Here is a 14,116-nt window from a genome sequence, read left to right as displayed (position 1 = left end):
AAAGTAAACCAATAAAGGTTCTCAATTCTTCAATAGTAAGTGGTTTCCAATTTGTGATACGAGACTTACGATGCCGCGAAGAATTTTATATGATAAAAGGAAACTCTTTCATCGAACTAGAATCGGTAGTCCAACGTGTAGTAGATGCCGCTCTAGATGGCTGTTGAGGCTCGGTACTTGGCTCATCTTGGTTTGATACGTGCTGTGGCTGTATTTGAGAAGGTAGCGGCAAGGCAGACTCTGGAATCTGTTCAGGCATATCTTCCAACTCCACTACCTCCTCCTCCTCTGAACTGGATTCTAAACTACTATCACCACTTTTATCGGCTATGTAGTCTATATCATCTGCGTCACTCCCGGCATAAACATCTTCGTCCTATTCCTGTTAAAGTTGTCTGACAGGAAATGAATGAAATCATTGAACTAAAGCACGACACACAGCTCAAAGCTAATTTCATCGAACACCGTGAAAAGCAGGAGTACATTGAATTTTGGAAAAATTTACCTAACAACTATAGATGTTTACAAGACTGCGCACAATTTGTTTTAACTATATTTTCTTCAACTTATCTCTGTGAGGCTTCATTTTCGAAAATGAGCTTCTTGAAAAACAAATACCGCAATCGTCTTTCTACTCATTTAGAAGACACGATGAGGATTGCATGTAGCCCCAAAGATGCCGATATACAAGGAATATTTAAAAAAATTCAACACCATAATTCTTAAATTAAAAATACATATGTCCTATAAAATAAAAATAGTTTATTTCGTTTCTAAATTTTACACAATTTGGAGTAGTAGGGCCCTCCTGGTAAGTTTAAGATAAAACCTGTATCAGGAGGACCCGCTCTTCCTTAACTTAAAATATTTAACAGGTGAACAATCCCGAAGACAAGATGAACCTATGGATATAGATAATGATGATTCACAGAAGAAAACTGTCCGTTCTGTGAAATCACGGAAGTGAAAAAATTATCTAGAGCTCTGTAGTATATTAAAATAACACAATTATTAACACACCCATTTTATTTAAAAAAATGGATATGTCTAAAAAGAGTTATTATAGAAAAAACTATGTAACATAGAAATTATTTGCTGCTAATTACTTTATTTAAATCTGTTTTAGGGATCATCAAAAAATGTACTGGGCCCAGTGAGCAACAACTACATAGAGAAATAAAGAAATAACAAAAAGATAAAGACTCTTTTCAACAACGGTTAAAAAAGCCAAAAAGCTCAGTACAAATTCTGCATTTAATTAACTAGTCGGTCTACTTACGCTAGTAAACTTTTTTGACTCATTGGGTAACTAAATATACTTTCCTTTTTTTTCATATAATGGAATTCTTCCTGAGGATGCAAAGGACACTGCAGATTTATAAATCTTTATAGATAATTTATTTGATTCGATGAATGGAAGTTTTCAAAATTCAAAAACCAGCAGTGGCAAAGAATTATTAAGAAATGTAACACCAAATTCTATGCACAAAAATGTATGGACTCAATAAAAAAATATATTAAAATAAATGCAGTTTGTATCTGCCACAGGATCTGCTGGTACTGTGCCATCTATAAATAACTAGTTGTATACGGTAAAAAATATGGAGCTATTAAGAGACAAATTGTTTAATGAACATAAAATTTAATCTTTGTGATGTAGGCATTTGAACCAAGACCATTTGGAAATTTTTTTGGTAGCATACGTAGTCACGGTCTCAGAAATTTTTCCCCTACGTGTACTGCCTTTGCCTTTAAAAGAGCGGCAAATGCAGCTTACATTTGCCGCGCTATTAGTAAATAATTTAAGTAGCAATTATGCAGTTGGGTCGAATTGTGAAGATGATTTTTGCTCAGTATTTCATACTGTCGATGAAATATTTTCTAAAAAACAAAGTAGATGATCGGTAGATGTCCGATGATGATGTGTATGATGTGGAAACCAGTTTCTTTATGTAAGCACCCTTAATTCCGCTTCTGTCTTGTGTCGTAATAAACTGTTAAAGCGTAAATTAATTACATGAACCTATAAACAAATTCATTCCACAAACATTGAGATATTTTATCATCCCACAACTTCTGTCAAAGAGAGTATTTATCATGAAGAACAGGAGCAATTCTTTATTCTTTATTTTCCAACATAATTTACGACGAACGACGACCTTCGGAAAAAGTGACTGGGTTCAGTGATTTACTGAAACTAAATACCTAGCTGAAACTATTAAAACTGTGACACTCTTCAGCTATCTTTAAGTTTATACAAAAAAAACTAGATAGACAAAAACGTACTGACTCTGCGTTGTTCGTCATCTAAGTATTTTTTTACAATTACTCTGACGTCTTGCATACCGACAAGGATTTCTAGGTCAGCTAACGCTATTGCATTCTCTTCAACTTCAGTTAAAGTTGGCGGTCTACCCACATCTTTTGTTTGTTTTTCTTTTAATTTATTTTTAATTGTGCTCCTTGGGATACCGTAAAATTTTGCTGCAGCTCTTTGAGTCAATACACATTGTTTTATTTTTTTTAAGCATTCTCTCAGGCTCTCTTCAGTATATCTTGTCTTAGTACCGTACTGTCTAGTTTCTGCTTTCGGGCAAGGCTTTTTTCGTGCCATAATTTCGCACTGTGAACGAAAAACAAATAATTGGCAACATCAACAATACATATGAATTTTTTTGGGTAACATTGGCCCGGGTCAAAGTTACCCAGTTTTACTGTGAAAATATTTTGTTCCAACGAAAATATGAAATTTTCGCCGAAATACTGAATAAATGTCCAAAAAAACACTTACACCTCCTCAGTGAAACATGAAATAATGGGATCAAAGTCAGTAACTCGCAGGAAATGATTTATTTCACTCGCATGAGATAACTTTTTCGATGTATCGAAATACGCGCGCCAAAAACAATTTTATTTTTTTGGTCTGTACACAAAATGTCAATATGACACTTGTCAAGTTATAAATGAGAACATTTACGAAGATAGCTAAAGAATATATTAAATAAAAAATGAAATACATTTTCTATGCCTTGTAGCGGTAAATCAATTAAAACTGGCAGTGTGTAAGTGTGGGCCAATGTGTAAAACATGAAGGACAAAGTTACCCAGACTGACGTTGTAGTGAATAAGTTGAAAGTTTTTTTTTTAATTCACTAAAATAATTTTACTACATACTAATGTACTTAAAGTGATTTCTTCTCCATTCTAGCACTGCTGCTCATGCTTGTACTAGCAGAGAAAGGCAGCCTAGTTAGCAAGAAGAACTCGATTTAATTATTTCTTGTTTTTTCTGGTAATTTACTCCTTCAACCGCTTCATTTTTAATTTCTAAAGGTCAGTCATGTTAATATGACCAAAACATCGGTGCCAGGTGTTACATGAGACCTGCTAAAAGTGACTGTTCAATGTTTAATCTGAACACATCATTTTCCAAGCTCGCTTCATCAATACAAACATACAATACCAGTATTGTATTTGTAAATCTAACATCCATATTTATTCAAGGATACCATTTGCGATCATTTTGCTAAATGAAACAAATTCGTGGTGAGTGTTGCTTTAAGCACAAAACATTGTTCATTTCGACTTTATGTCTGACTGTTTTCACTCACGTAGTAAGTCGAAGATCTCCGGAGTACATCGCTGGACCCTTTTTGTGATCAGCGATTATAATTTCTTTGACTTTCAGTGTGTAGGATATGTTTGATAACAAGTTCTTATTCGAAACCATGTGAGCACTAGCGCCCGAGTCAACGTACCAGTCGAATTGATTGACTTCTCGCGTCATAAAAACTGCACTCAACACATTTGCAGTTGATTTCTGTGTTGAATTGACATTTCCTTTGACCGTTATTGGATGCTACCAAAGTGCAAAGCAAAGTGCAAAGTGCCGCGAGTATTACGATATTTATATATTTTCTTCTTCTTTGTAACTGTAGTGTAACCATCGTTATTCGTATTATTAGATTCTTGACGAATCGCGTTATCTCCAACCATTATGTCTCGATACGTAGGTATAGGCGTCAGCTGTAACTCGTCGCAAACCCGCTCCATACGTTCGGACTCGCTATGAATGTGCTGAGAGATTCCACTCGTTCCCTGCGTTGGATGAATCATCGTATCATTTTGCAAGCCCGCTGTACTGCTACTGCCTGTATCATTAAATTCATTGTTTCGTTTTCCAGTATTCTTATCATCACGATAAGACTTAGGAAAGGACGAGTGAACCGAGTTACGCGAAGATTGAAGCTCGTGCATTAACTGTTTAACATTTTCCAACTCTGCCTTAATGTATACAATATCTGATACATAGTTATTACAAGAGGTAGAAGAAGATTTCATATTTGCGACTTCACTTTTTAACAATGCCATTTCCTTCAGGAACGTAGTAACGTCAATATGGTCGAAAGAGTCCGGCGGTAGTTTATTTTAGTTACTCGCTACAAACTTTGGTAGACTGTCAGGTTCAAATTCTTTTATTAATTTTATAATTTCTTGTAAGCTTTTCTGCTCCGATCCATCCTTTCTTCTTAGAAACTTTTTATTAGGCGTCATCAGCTTATAAACATTTTGCCTCGCACATTCTATTTCATCACAGGAGTATGCACTTAAACATATCTGAATAATACTTGTTTCTGGAAGGGTGTCAACCTTATTTGATATAAAAGTTAATAGTTCATTTATGACGACATTACATTCACTACATTTATATTCATTTCGAACTGTCGCTTGACGATTCACGTTACTTGTACTATTTACGCGAGTTATCGCGACGTCAGAGGAAGGAGATCGGACCATCGGCATCGTGTGAGCGGCTCACAAAACAGCCGTAGGCAGACTGATGACTGATGTAGTCGCGGACTGTTTGTCACGAATAGAAAGTATATCAGGTCAAAGTGTAATAGATTATAATGAATTAGCGGAAGTGCAGAGTAAAGATATAGAATTACAAGAGTTAGTCAAGGACAATACGCAATTTAGGGAAATTTTAGTACCGACATGCGATAAGTCAATTGTTTGTAACGTTAGCGGACAGAAAGCTCGTCCTTATTTAACAGAGAATTTTAGAAAAAATGCTTTTGATATAATCCATAATTTAAGCCATCCCGGTATTCGCACTAGTAGAAAAATGGTAGCAAGTAGATATTACTGGCCAGGTATGAATAAAGAGGTGGGACAGTGGGCGAAAACATGTATTAAAGTCAACGTGCAAAAGTACAACGCCATAACAAATCCGAGTTAGGTACTTTCCCACCATGCCAACGCTTCGAACACATACATGTAGATATAGTAGGTCCGTTACCTAGCACACCTGAAGGCTATAGGTATTTAGTCACGGTAATAGATAGGTTCACTGGATGGCCATAAGCTTTTCCTATAAGAGATATACATGCGGAAAAAGTAGCAAAGGTTATACACAATGGGTGGATAAGCAGGTTCGGATGTCCTATCAGGTTGACAAGTGATCGAGGAACCCAATTCGAAAGCAATTTGTTCCAACAACTAATGAAATTATTTGGAATAAATAAAATAAGAACAACTAGTTTTCACCCAGAGTGTAATGGAAAGGTAAAGGTGGCATAGATCTCTTAAGGCAGCCCTTATGGCCAGAATGAGTGAATCAAATAATTCGTTAATAGAGTTAAGTACAGTATTGTTAGGATTAAGAGTAGTTCCACGTGTAGATACTGGTGTTAGTGCAAGCGAAATGGTGTATGGTACAAACATAAGAATTCCAGGTGAAAACATAATTTTAACGAGGCACATGATTATGTTAAGCAAATTAGAAATATAATTAATTAATTAGCAAATAAAGACCTAAATCAATACGTCAATATAATTCTAGGAATATTTTCGTACATTCAGATTTGAAAGAATGCAATCAAGTATTTGTTAGAAATGATACGGTAAGAAAATCACTTCAACCACCTTACGATGGCCCATACAGCGTCATAAGTCGTGGTAATAAAAGTTTTGTTATACAAACGCCAAATAGGAAGGTTAGGATTTCTATTGACAGGTTAAAGCCAGCCTTTATTACAAAAGATGATGTTGATGTTGAAAACAATATTGTTCGTTGTTATCGAAGTTGGTTGAGCATGCGCCACCAATGGCATAAGCGTAACTAGGAGCGGTCGCGTAATCCGACGACCCGTGCGATTTGCGATATAGACTATAGTACTTTCACACAGTCTTTAATTCTAAGTATTATCTGTATTGTAATTCAATTTATCATACTTGTGTGTTATAAACATTTTTTAGAATGTAAGTTTACATATTTTTTTACATGTAGCTATTGCGTCTTATACAATTTTTTATATTAATTGTTCACTATACAACGTTTTAAAGTAATTTAATTAGTTTTATTGTTTCATATTACTGTTTATCATTTCATTATACGTTTTACATAAATATGATTAACATTATATTGTGCATATTTTAAATTTTTGTGTACCTATTGCGAAAGAATAAAGTAATACGATAGTTTTGTTTTTACGCATTGAAGATGCCTATTTAATATTTCGTGTTTTATAATAATTGGTACCTATTCACTAAGTAAGTTATATCGGATTACATAGGTAATAATATGGTCACTCATTTAGCATTTTTATTAAACTTTATTTATACAGTATTCAATCACATTCATTTATTAATTAGCTCGCATTGGGACAATTCAATCTTAGCAATTAGTTTATAATTTATATAATATTTTTTTGTAACAACCAATATGCCGCAACATTCAAGTAAGGAACCCCAATTAGTAAGTCTAAGCGAAGCGTTTCCTTTTCAAATAGCGATAAGTTCGTACCTCGTACCACACTAAGCAGGCGAGTTACGAAATTACCAAGTAGATTCTTATAAGCGTTGCATATTTTTATGTAGGTCACAGCCACAATGCAATTTACTTACGTCTTAAGATATTTGTTTCATTTGCTAACAAACCTCATTAAAAGTACATTACTTATCTTATTTTATTAATAAAAAGTAAAAATTATTTTCAAGATGGGTAAAAGTTACAGTAAAAACGAAGAAATAATTATAGCTCAAAATGGAGCTAATCAATTGGATTTTACTAATATGGAATACTAATAAAAATCATTATTACATAACTGTTACAGTTCCATTGTTAATTATAATTATTTTATGTTATTTGTGTTGCGGTAAATGTACTGGGAAAGTAAAGAAATGTTTTAGACAGGAGATGGATAATATTATTCAAAAACGAATGCAGCATATTTAAATGGGTATGTAATTTATAAACATAGATGTATGTTCTTAACCCACTTAAAATGTTCGTAACTAAATAAACTAAATGATAATATTTTTGTTTTAGGGTTTTTTTTTTCATATAATGTATTGTTATATATTTAAAAAAAGGGGGGGTAATTTTGCGGCGACACGTACTTATTATAAATGTGTGAGAATGATGACATCGCAAGATGTGAGCGTGCGTTACAATTTATATTTTCATTTAATAAACCAGTTCATATCTAACGTCCGAGCGTTTCACTTGTCTCCTTGTCCCTTATATCAAATACATACACACTACTTAACATAGCCAAAAGAGGCAGCACAGAAATAGGAAGTGCTTTACTATTATTTTTCAAGAGTGAACAAGAGAAAGGCATTCATACATTTTCACTATATTCAGATGGCTGTTATGGTCAAAATAAAAATCGGTATATTTTTGCTGTGTATATTTACGCTGCCAAACTTCTTGGGATTTCCATAACTCATAGATTTTTCGAAACAGGACATAGCCAAAATGAAGGGGATTCTATGCATGCTTGTATAGAAAAAAATCTTAAGCATAAAGTATTGTACACTCCTGACCAAATCTATAGTATTATTTTAAATTCAAAGGTAACTGGCGAAAAATATCGCGTGAAAGAATTGGATCAGTCTGAAATTTACGATTTGAACCCACTCGTAGGGCGGTGTGATAAAAACCATAATGTGATACATTGGGCTGATGTGATGGAAGTTAGTGTGACTGATTCAAACCCAAACAAATTGTTTATTAAATATAATTTAGAAGACGATTGTTCAGAGCTTGATATAAACAATCCTCGTTCTGCCTTAGGTAGACGAAGAGGACGAAAGAGTACTCAAGATTCAAGATCTGTAAGTACAGATAATATTGAATTGAACCGTGCATACCACCAACCTATTCCAATAAGTAAAGCGTTGCATGCAGACCTTTTAAGTTTATGTAACAGTGAGGCTATTCCGCGATTTTACCATCCATTTTATGAATCATTATCTTGTACTTAAGCCCCGATTGAAAGCTCATCTGAAGTAGAAGTGTAGTGTAGTGTGTGTGAATAATAAACGTGTTGTTTTAATTATTTCTTTTCTTGTATCTTGATATAGATTTTTTGTTCTTTGAGTACTTTTGTGTATTTTGATATAATTATTTTGTGTATAATTTTTTCCAAACTGATTAAAGAAGGTAATATTTTGTTTTTAAATCAATAAACTTTATTGAATATTAATATTCTGTTTGTTTTCTTACAAACCTTGAAATATTGCGTTCAATAAATTGGTTAAAAAAATATTGGTATTGGTGCTACCGCTACATGTTTTATAATAATTTTCTCTCTAAAAATAACGTAATTTAGCAATACCGTTGGGGCCATCGACGTGTAACCTAGTTTTGTAGCTACTTAATAAGGCATGTTTTATTTCAAATATACACAGTATTTATTCAGCAGTCCTAGAGTTTCAATCCTCTCCCGAGGTACCACCTTACATGGCGACCCTGCCTGAAGTTGGTGCACGCGCGCGTTTATTTTGACACCGGCCGCCGCGTCGCCGATTTACATACGTAATATGGTAAAGTGTGTGTTCTCGGTCCGATTAAATTAAATTATTTAAAATGAGTATAGTAAAATCTTTTGGAGGCAACGCAAGTGTGAGCTACAAAAAATGGGAAAGCAGCAGTCCAAGGCAGACTACATAGTAATAGCACAAAATTCTGCACGGGGCACGAATAGTGCGCCAATGGACCAGTTTCAAGCCAATTTGAAGACGTCAAATATATTGTTATGTATAATCGTAATCTGCATGACTTTGGGTATTCTTTAACTTTGGTCTTATGGAGGAAGCTTAGAGATTACCACTTGTCTCCTGAATTGATCAGGATTTTACAGTTTTGGTATGGTAACCAGGCCAATACAGTTCGTTGGGCTGGTGTTCATTCGGACACATTTAAACTTGAATGTGGGGTAAGACAAGGAGGGTTGACTTCTCCAACACTCTTTAACTTGTACATTAATGCACTTATTGTTTAACTTAGCAACACTCATATTGGGTGTCATATTGATGACACTTGTGTCAATAATATTAGCTATGCAGATGATATGGTCTTATTGAGCGCGTCAGCATGTGGGCTCCGTAAGTTGATTACTATATGTGAAAGGTATGCCGATGGTCATGGCTTGCTCTATAACGCATGTAAAAGTGAGGTTATGGTTTTCGAGGCAGGCCGGAAATCACCCCGGTCAATGCCTCCAATCACCCTGAATGGGCTTGTTTTAAAAAGAGTCAATGAATATAAATATCTTGGCCATATACTGACATCCGACTTGAAGGATAATGCTGACATAGAGAGGGAGCGTAGAGCGTTGTCGGTCCGTGCGAACATGGTGGCCAGGAGGTTTGCTCGTTGTTCCACTGAAGTGAAATTAACACTATTCAGAGCATATTGCTCTAATTTCTACACGTGCAGCCTCTGGTATAACTATGGTCGTCGGGCATACAATGCTCTGCGTATTCAATATAACAACGCATTCAGAGCGCTGATGGGGCTGCCTCGCCACTGTAGCGCATCAGGGATGTTTGCTGAAGCTCGGGTAGATTGCTTTTATAGTATAATACGGAAGAGATGTACATCTCTGGTGCGCCGGGTGCGGGGCAGTACCAATACTGCTCTAAAAATGATCGTAGACAGATATGATTGTGTGTACTTGCACCATTGCGAGCAAGTACACACATCCTATATCAATAAAAATAAAATGACATGTAAATGGTAAATTGTAAAATGATAATATTTAAATAATTAATGTAATGTACTAACATAGTAATTAAGAAATTACTAACAAGTGGACCTATGATGTCTAATCAATAAATAAATTATTAAATTATTATTATTAAATTTAATATGGAGTATTTAAAATATGCCTAAAATGCCACTTAAGGTGGATAAGACAGGAGGTCGCGAATAGCAGCAGGGAGCGTCGTTTTTCGTTTCGAAGGCGCCAGGCGTACCCGTGACCATGTGGATTGGACAATAGACCAATGGAGGGCTGTGCTCTTCTCGGATGAGACGAGAGTGTGTCTTTTCTGCAACGACAGGCGTCGAAGAGTGTACAGGAGGCAAGGGGAACGATGCGCACAAGCCTGTATTCAAGAGACAGTGGAATACAGGGGTGGCTCGTGCATGTTCTGGGGCGGCATGTCAATCGACGGCAAAACGAACCTTGTGTGTGTTTCTCGGACTGGAAGTGCTCGCGGGCAAGGGTCGCTGATTGTTCCTCGGTACCAGAGATCTAAGAGGAGCAGGTTGTTCCTTATGCGGGTTTTGTTGGCAGGGGGTTCACGTTAATGCACGATAACGCCCGCTGTCACACCGCTTTAATTGTAAGAGACTATCTGCAAGAAGTTGGGATCCCTGTTATGCGCTGGCCGGCGCGAAGTCCAGACCTGAACCCTATTGAGCACCTTTGGGATGAATTGAAACGGCGAGTACGGGCACGTGATCCTGCCCCTACCACTCTCCAAGACCTCCAAGATGCCGTCGTTGCAAAATGGGACAACATTCCTCAAGAGGCAACATTCCTCAAGAGACTGTTGTCACATTAATTAGGTCCATGACAGAACGCATGGAAGCAGTCATCAGGGCTAGGGGGGGTAACACTAGGTTTTAAGTTGTTTATAAGGACTTTGTTGTAATTTTTGCTGATAAAATAAAATTTAACTTTTTTTTATTCCCTGATAAACTAAAAACCAAATCCATTGATTTATTCAGAAATTTAAATAAATTGCCTTTCCAATGATACCTTATAGTCATATGTCTACCATTGATTAATAGGGTTAAAATGACTTTGAAGGAAATACTTATAGAGGTGCGATTTTTGTGACGCCGAGTGTATTACAATAATTACATTTACTATATATAAAAAATGTATGTTATCGAATAGGAATTCATGTAACCTAAATATAAAAGAAAATGATAATCAAATTTAGTTAAAAATATCATTCTTAACTTGAATTAGAAATCATACTGTATGGGTGTTTTCATTTAAATTGGCACTAGTTTCTGTCTCATAACATTATAAACACAAATATACCTTCGTCACCAAGGGCTCCACAGAGTAATGAGGAGGATAGTGTGGACAATCTACTCAGTTCAAATGAACAAGAAGGATCCAAAGATGGAGTCATGTCTAATGCCGAGCAAGATAAGGACAATGACGACACGGTTGGATGTCATCACTTGAGTATAAAATTGAATTGATTTTTATTTACCCGACAATACAAGATAGGTGATTTTCTTTTTAAAAGAATATGTTCGCTTATATTTGATGAGGTTGCTCTGACTCCAGGTTTGTTTTACCAAAAAAGATCACAGGTAGTGGTCGGCTTCGAAGATAATGCCATAAACCGAACAAAAAACATAGCGGATCATGCACTTGTGCTAGTGATTAAAAGTTTGATGGCCAAGTATAAACAACCCGTGGCCTTTACATTTTGCCAAAGAGCAACGAAGTCAATTGACTTAAAAATTATTATAAAAGAGGCCATTCAAAAAATTTCAAGCACTGGCCTTGTCATTGTTGCAACGGTAAGCGACCAGTCGCAAACAAATATGTCTGCAATTAATGCATTAATTAAGGAAACAAGCGCAATATACCTAAGAGAAGGGCTTCAAAATAAAAGCAATACATATGAAATTGATGGGAAAAAAGTATTCCCACTATATGATCCACCGCACCTATTAAAAGGTTTACGAAATTATCTATTAACAAAGAATTTAAGATTCATACAGAATGGCGAAATAAAAATTGCCAAATGGCAACATCTCGAAATGTTGTTTGCACTTGACAGTGGTGAAGATGATGTTAGAATTATGAATAAACTCACTGAAGCACATATAATCAAAGAAAAGATACCAAAAATGAAGGTATCGCATGCGGCCTAGGTTTTTAGTCAACGAGTCTCAGGTACTATGAGATTTGCAGTCAGTATGTATTTTTTTATAATTTTACCAATTTTAACTTTCATTAATATTATGTTCATATTTTAGATGGATATAATTTTTTTTTGTGCCATTGAGCAACAAACTGACTCATACATATCTGCATTGCTCAGCAGGTTTAATCGAATAGTTTCTGTTCCCGTGAGAATACTGAGATGAAAAGTAACCTACTTATGTGTTAATTCAAATAATAAATATTCAGTCCATCAGTTTAGCGGTTTAAGCGTTTTATTTTTACTTAACAAACACACAGTTTCGCATTTATAATATAAGTAGCTTTCGCCCATGTGGATTTCGATTATATCGCACGAAATCTTAAGGAGTAGTCTTTCCCAAGGTAGACTATTATTTTGTCAAATTAGGTTAAGTGGTATAGGTGTGAAAGTGTAAACAAACCGAGTTACTTTCCCATCGTTTTCCCTGCGTTATTTTTTTTTTTGTAACATTGTGTTGTTTCTTTTGCAGGGCATAAAATACTTCCCGAAGAATGCCATGGTACAGCAGACCTGCTTCTTCTGGTTGACAAATTGTTCGATTCATTTAACAGTTCTAATTATAAAGATACAAAAAAACCACTACGATCTGCCCTGAAGGCAAACTCGCCACATATGAAACTATGGAATGAATCATTACCCATATTAAAATCTATGGAATTTATTAATGTCCGAGACGGCATAGAAAGATATGTGCAGGTGCCGTCGATAAAATTTTTTATTAATAATATTTATGTAATGATTGGATTATTCAACTTTTTAAAAGATACATATAAAATAAGCAGTCTATTGACAAGAAATTTAAATCAGGACCCCTTGGAAAACTTTTTTTGCAATATTAGAAGCAATGGGGTCCGTAATACATCTCCAACTTGTTTGAATTTTATAGGAGCCTTTTTTTTTATAGTGGGGAAATCTTCCAAAGATACCCACGGCCCCCGGGGAAGGAGCCGTGGGTTATGTCGGAGTCTTACCGACTAAAACCCCACTGTGTTCCGTCGAGCCGCTTTAATGATGGGGCCGCGGATATTTGTTGGAATTCTTCCGCGACAATTTTTAGGAAGGACGCTACAATTTTATAGGAGCCTACAAAACGCTGTTAGTGATCAATTTAACGTCACCACATTCCGTAGGCGCCAACTGTGAGAAAGATGACAACAAAATAATGAAATCTCTTAAATATATTATAAATATTCACAGAAAAGAGCAAAAACCAACAAACAGAGACCCACAAGAGCTGTTGAATGTGGATTCTTTGTTGAATATATTAAGCAATGATGTAAATAAAATTATTGAAAAAATTGAAATCTTCTGTTATGTTGGTTTTCTAACCTGTAAAGAGCATAAAAAGAAAATTATAAAAAATTTAATAGATTTCACTATTGATTTAATTATACACAGTTGGTGCACTAATGTCAACAGAATGCTAACAGGAAAAATTACTCAAAGTTGTACAGATGACCCAGTAAAAATGCAAGCAATAAAATATTATAATATGTGTGAAGAGCTCGAAATTTCCGTAGAACCTCAGAGGCGCATGCATAACAAGAGAACATATTTTGAAGACGGAACTAGAGATGCTAACTTGTCTTGTGAAAATGAGTTGAGACGAAAGCTGTTTTCTTCGTTAGAATTATTGCAGTAATTCTTGAGCGTTTTCATCAGATTACAAAAATTGACCGATAAGTTTGCTTATCTAACGCCGGCTAGAGCACTAAATGTAAACTAAATGTAGACTACGCCATCTGTTGAAATTGACGAACAGGATTTCAAGCTGGAACAACTTCGACTGCGGACTTTCGTTGCTGCTACAGGCAACGAAAATAAATTAATTAATGCAGACTCACTTGAATTTATGTTTATT

The 14,116-nt window shown here is 35.3% G+C and overlaps 1 protein-coding gene across 1 annotated transcript; it reads left to right on the top strand.

Moving 5' to 3' along the window:
- Nucleotides 1-9,297: 9,297 nt before the first annotated feature.
- Nucleotides 9,298-12,850, top strand: LOC149897056 (uncharacterized). Its single transcript, XM_090117025.1, has 3 exons — nt 9,298-9,986; nt 11,318-11,482; nt 12,725-12,850. Exons 1-3 carry the CDS (start codon nt 9,363-9,365, stop codon nt 12,848-12,850), a joined length of 915 nt encoding a protein of 304 aa, XP_089973151.1. The 5' UTR covers nt 9,298-9,362.
- The last annotated feature ends 1,266 nt before the right edge of the window (nt 12,851-14,116 follow it).

Source organism: Colias eurytheme, chromosome 26 (assembly GCF_061535395.1).
Source record: "Colias eurytheme isolate Ceu_HAF_F1 chromosome 26, ilColEury1 Martin Lab GWU primary, whole genome shotgun sequence".
Classification (NCBI taxonomy): domain Eukaryota; kingdom Metazoa; phylum Arthropoda; class Insecta; order Lepidoptera; family Pieridae; genus Colias; species Colias eurytheme.
The sequence above is the reverse complement of the archived record's forward strand: the minus strand, read 5'-3'. Positions and strand labels throughout refer to the sequence as shown.

Excerpts from the sequence above, each read along its gene's own strand:
- LOC149897056 (XM_090117025.1), top strand. The coding sequence starts at position 9,363 with ATGGTCTTATTGAGCGCGTCAGCATGTGGGCTCCGTAAGTTGATTACT. Across the intron at positions 9,987-11,317 it reads ACTTGCACCATTGCGAGCAA|TTTCTGTCTCATAACATTAT; the intron begins GTACACACATCC and ends AATTGGCACTAG. Across the intron at positions 11,483-12,724 it reads ATAAGGACAATGACGACACG|GGCATAAAATACTTCCCGAA; the intron begins GTTGGATGTCAT and ends TTTCTTTTGCAG.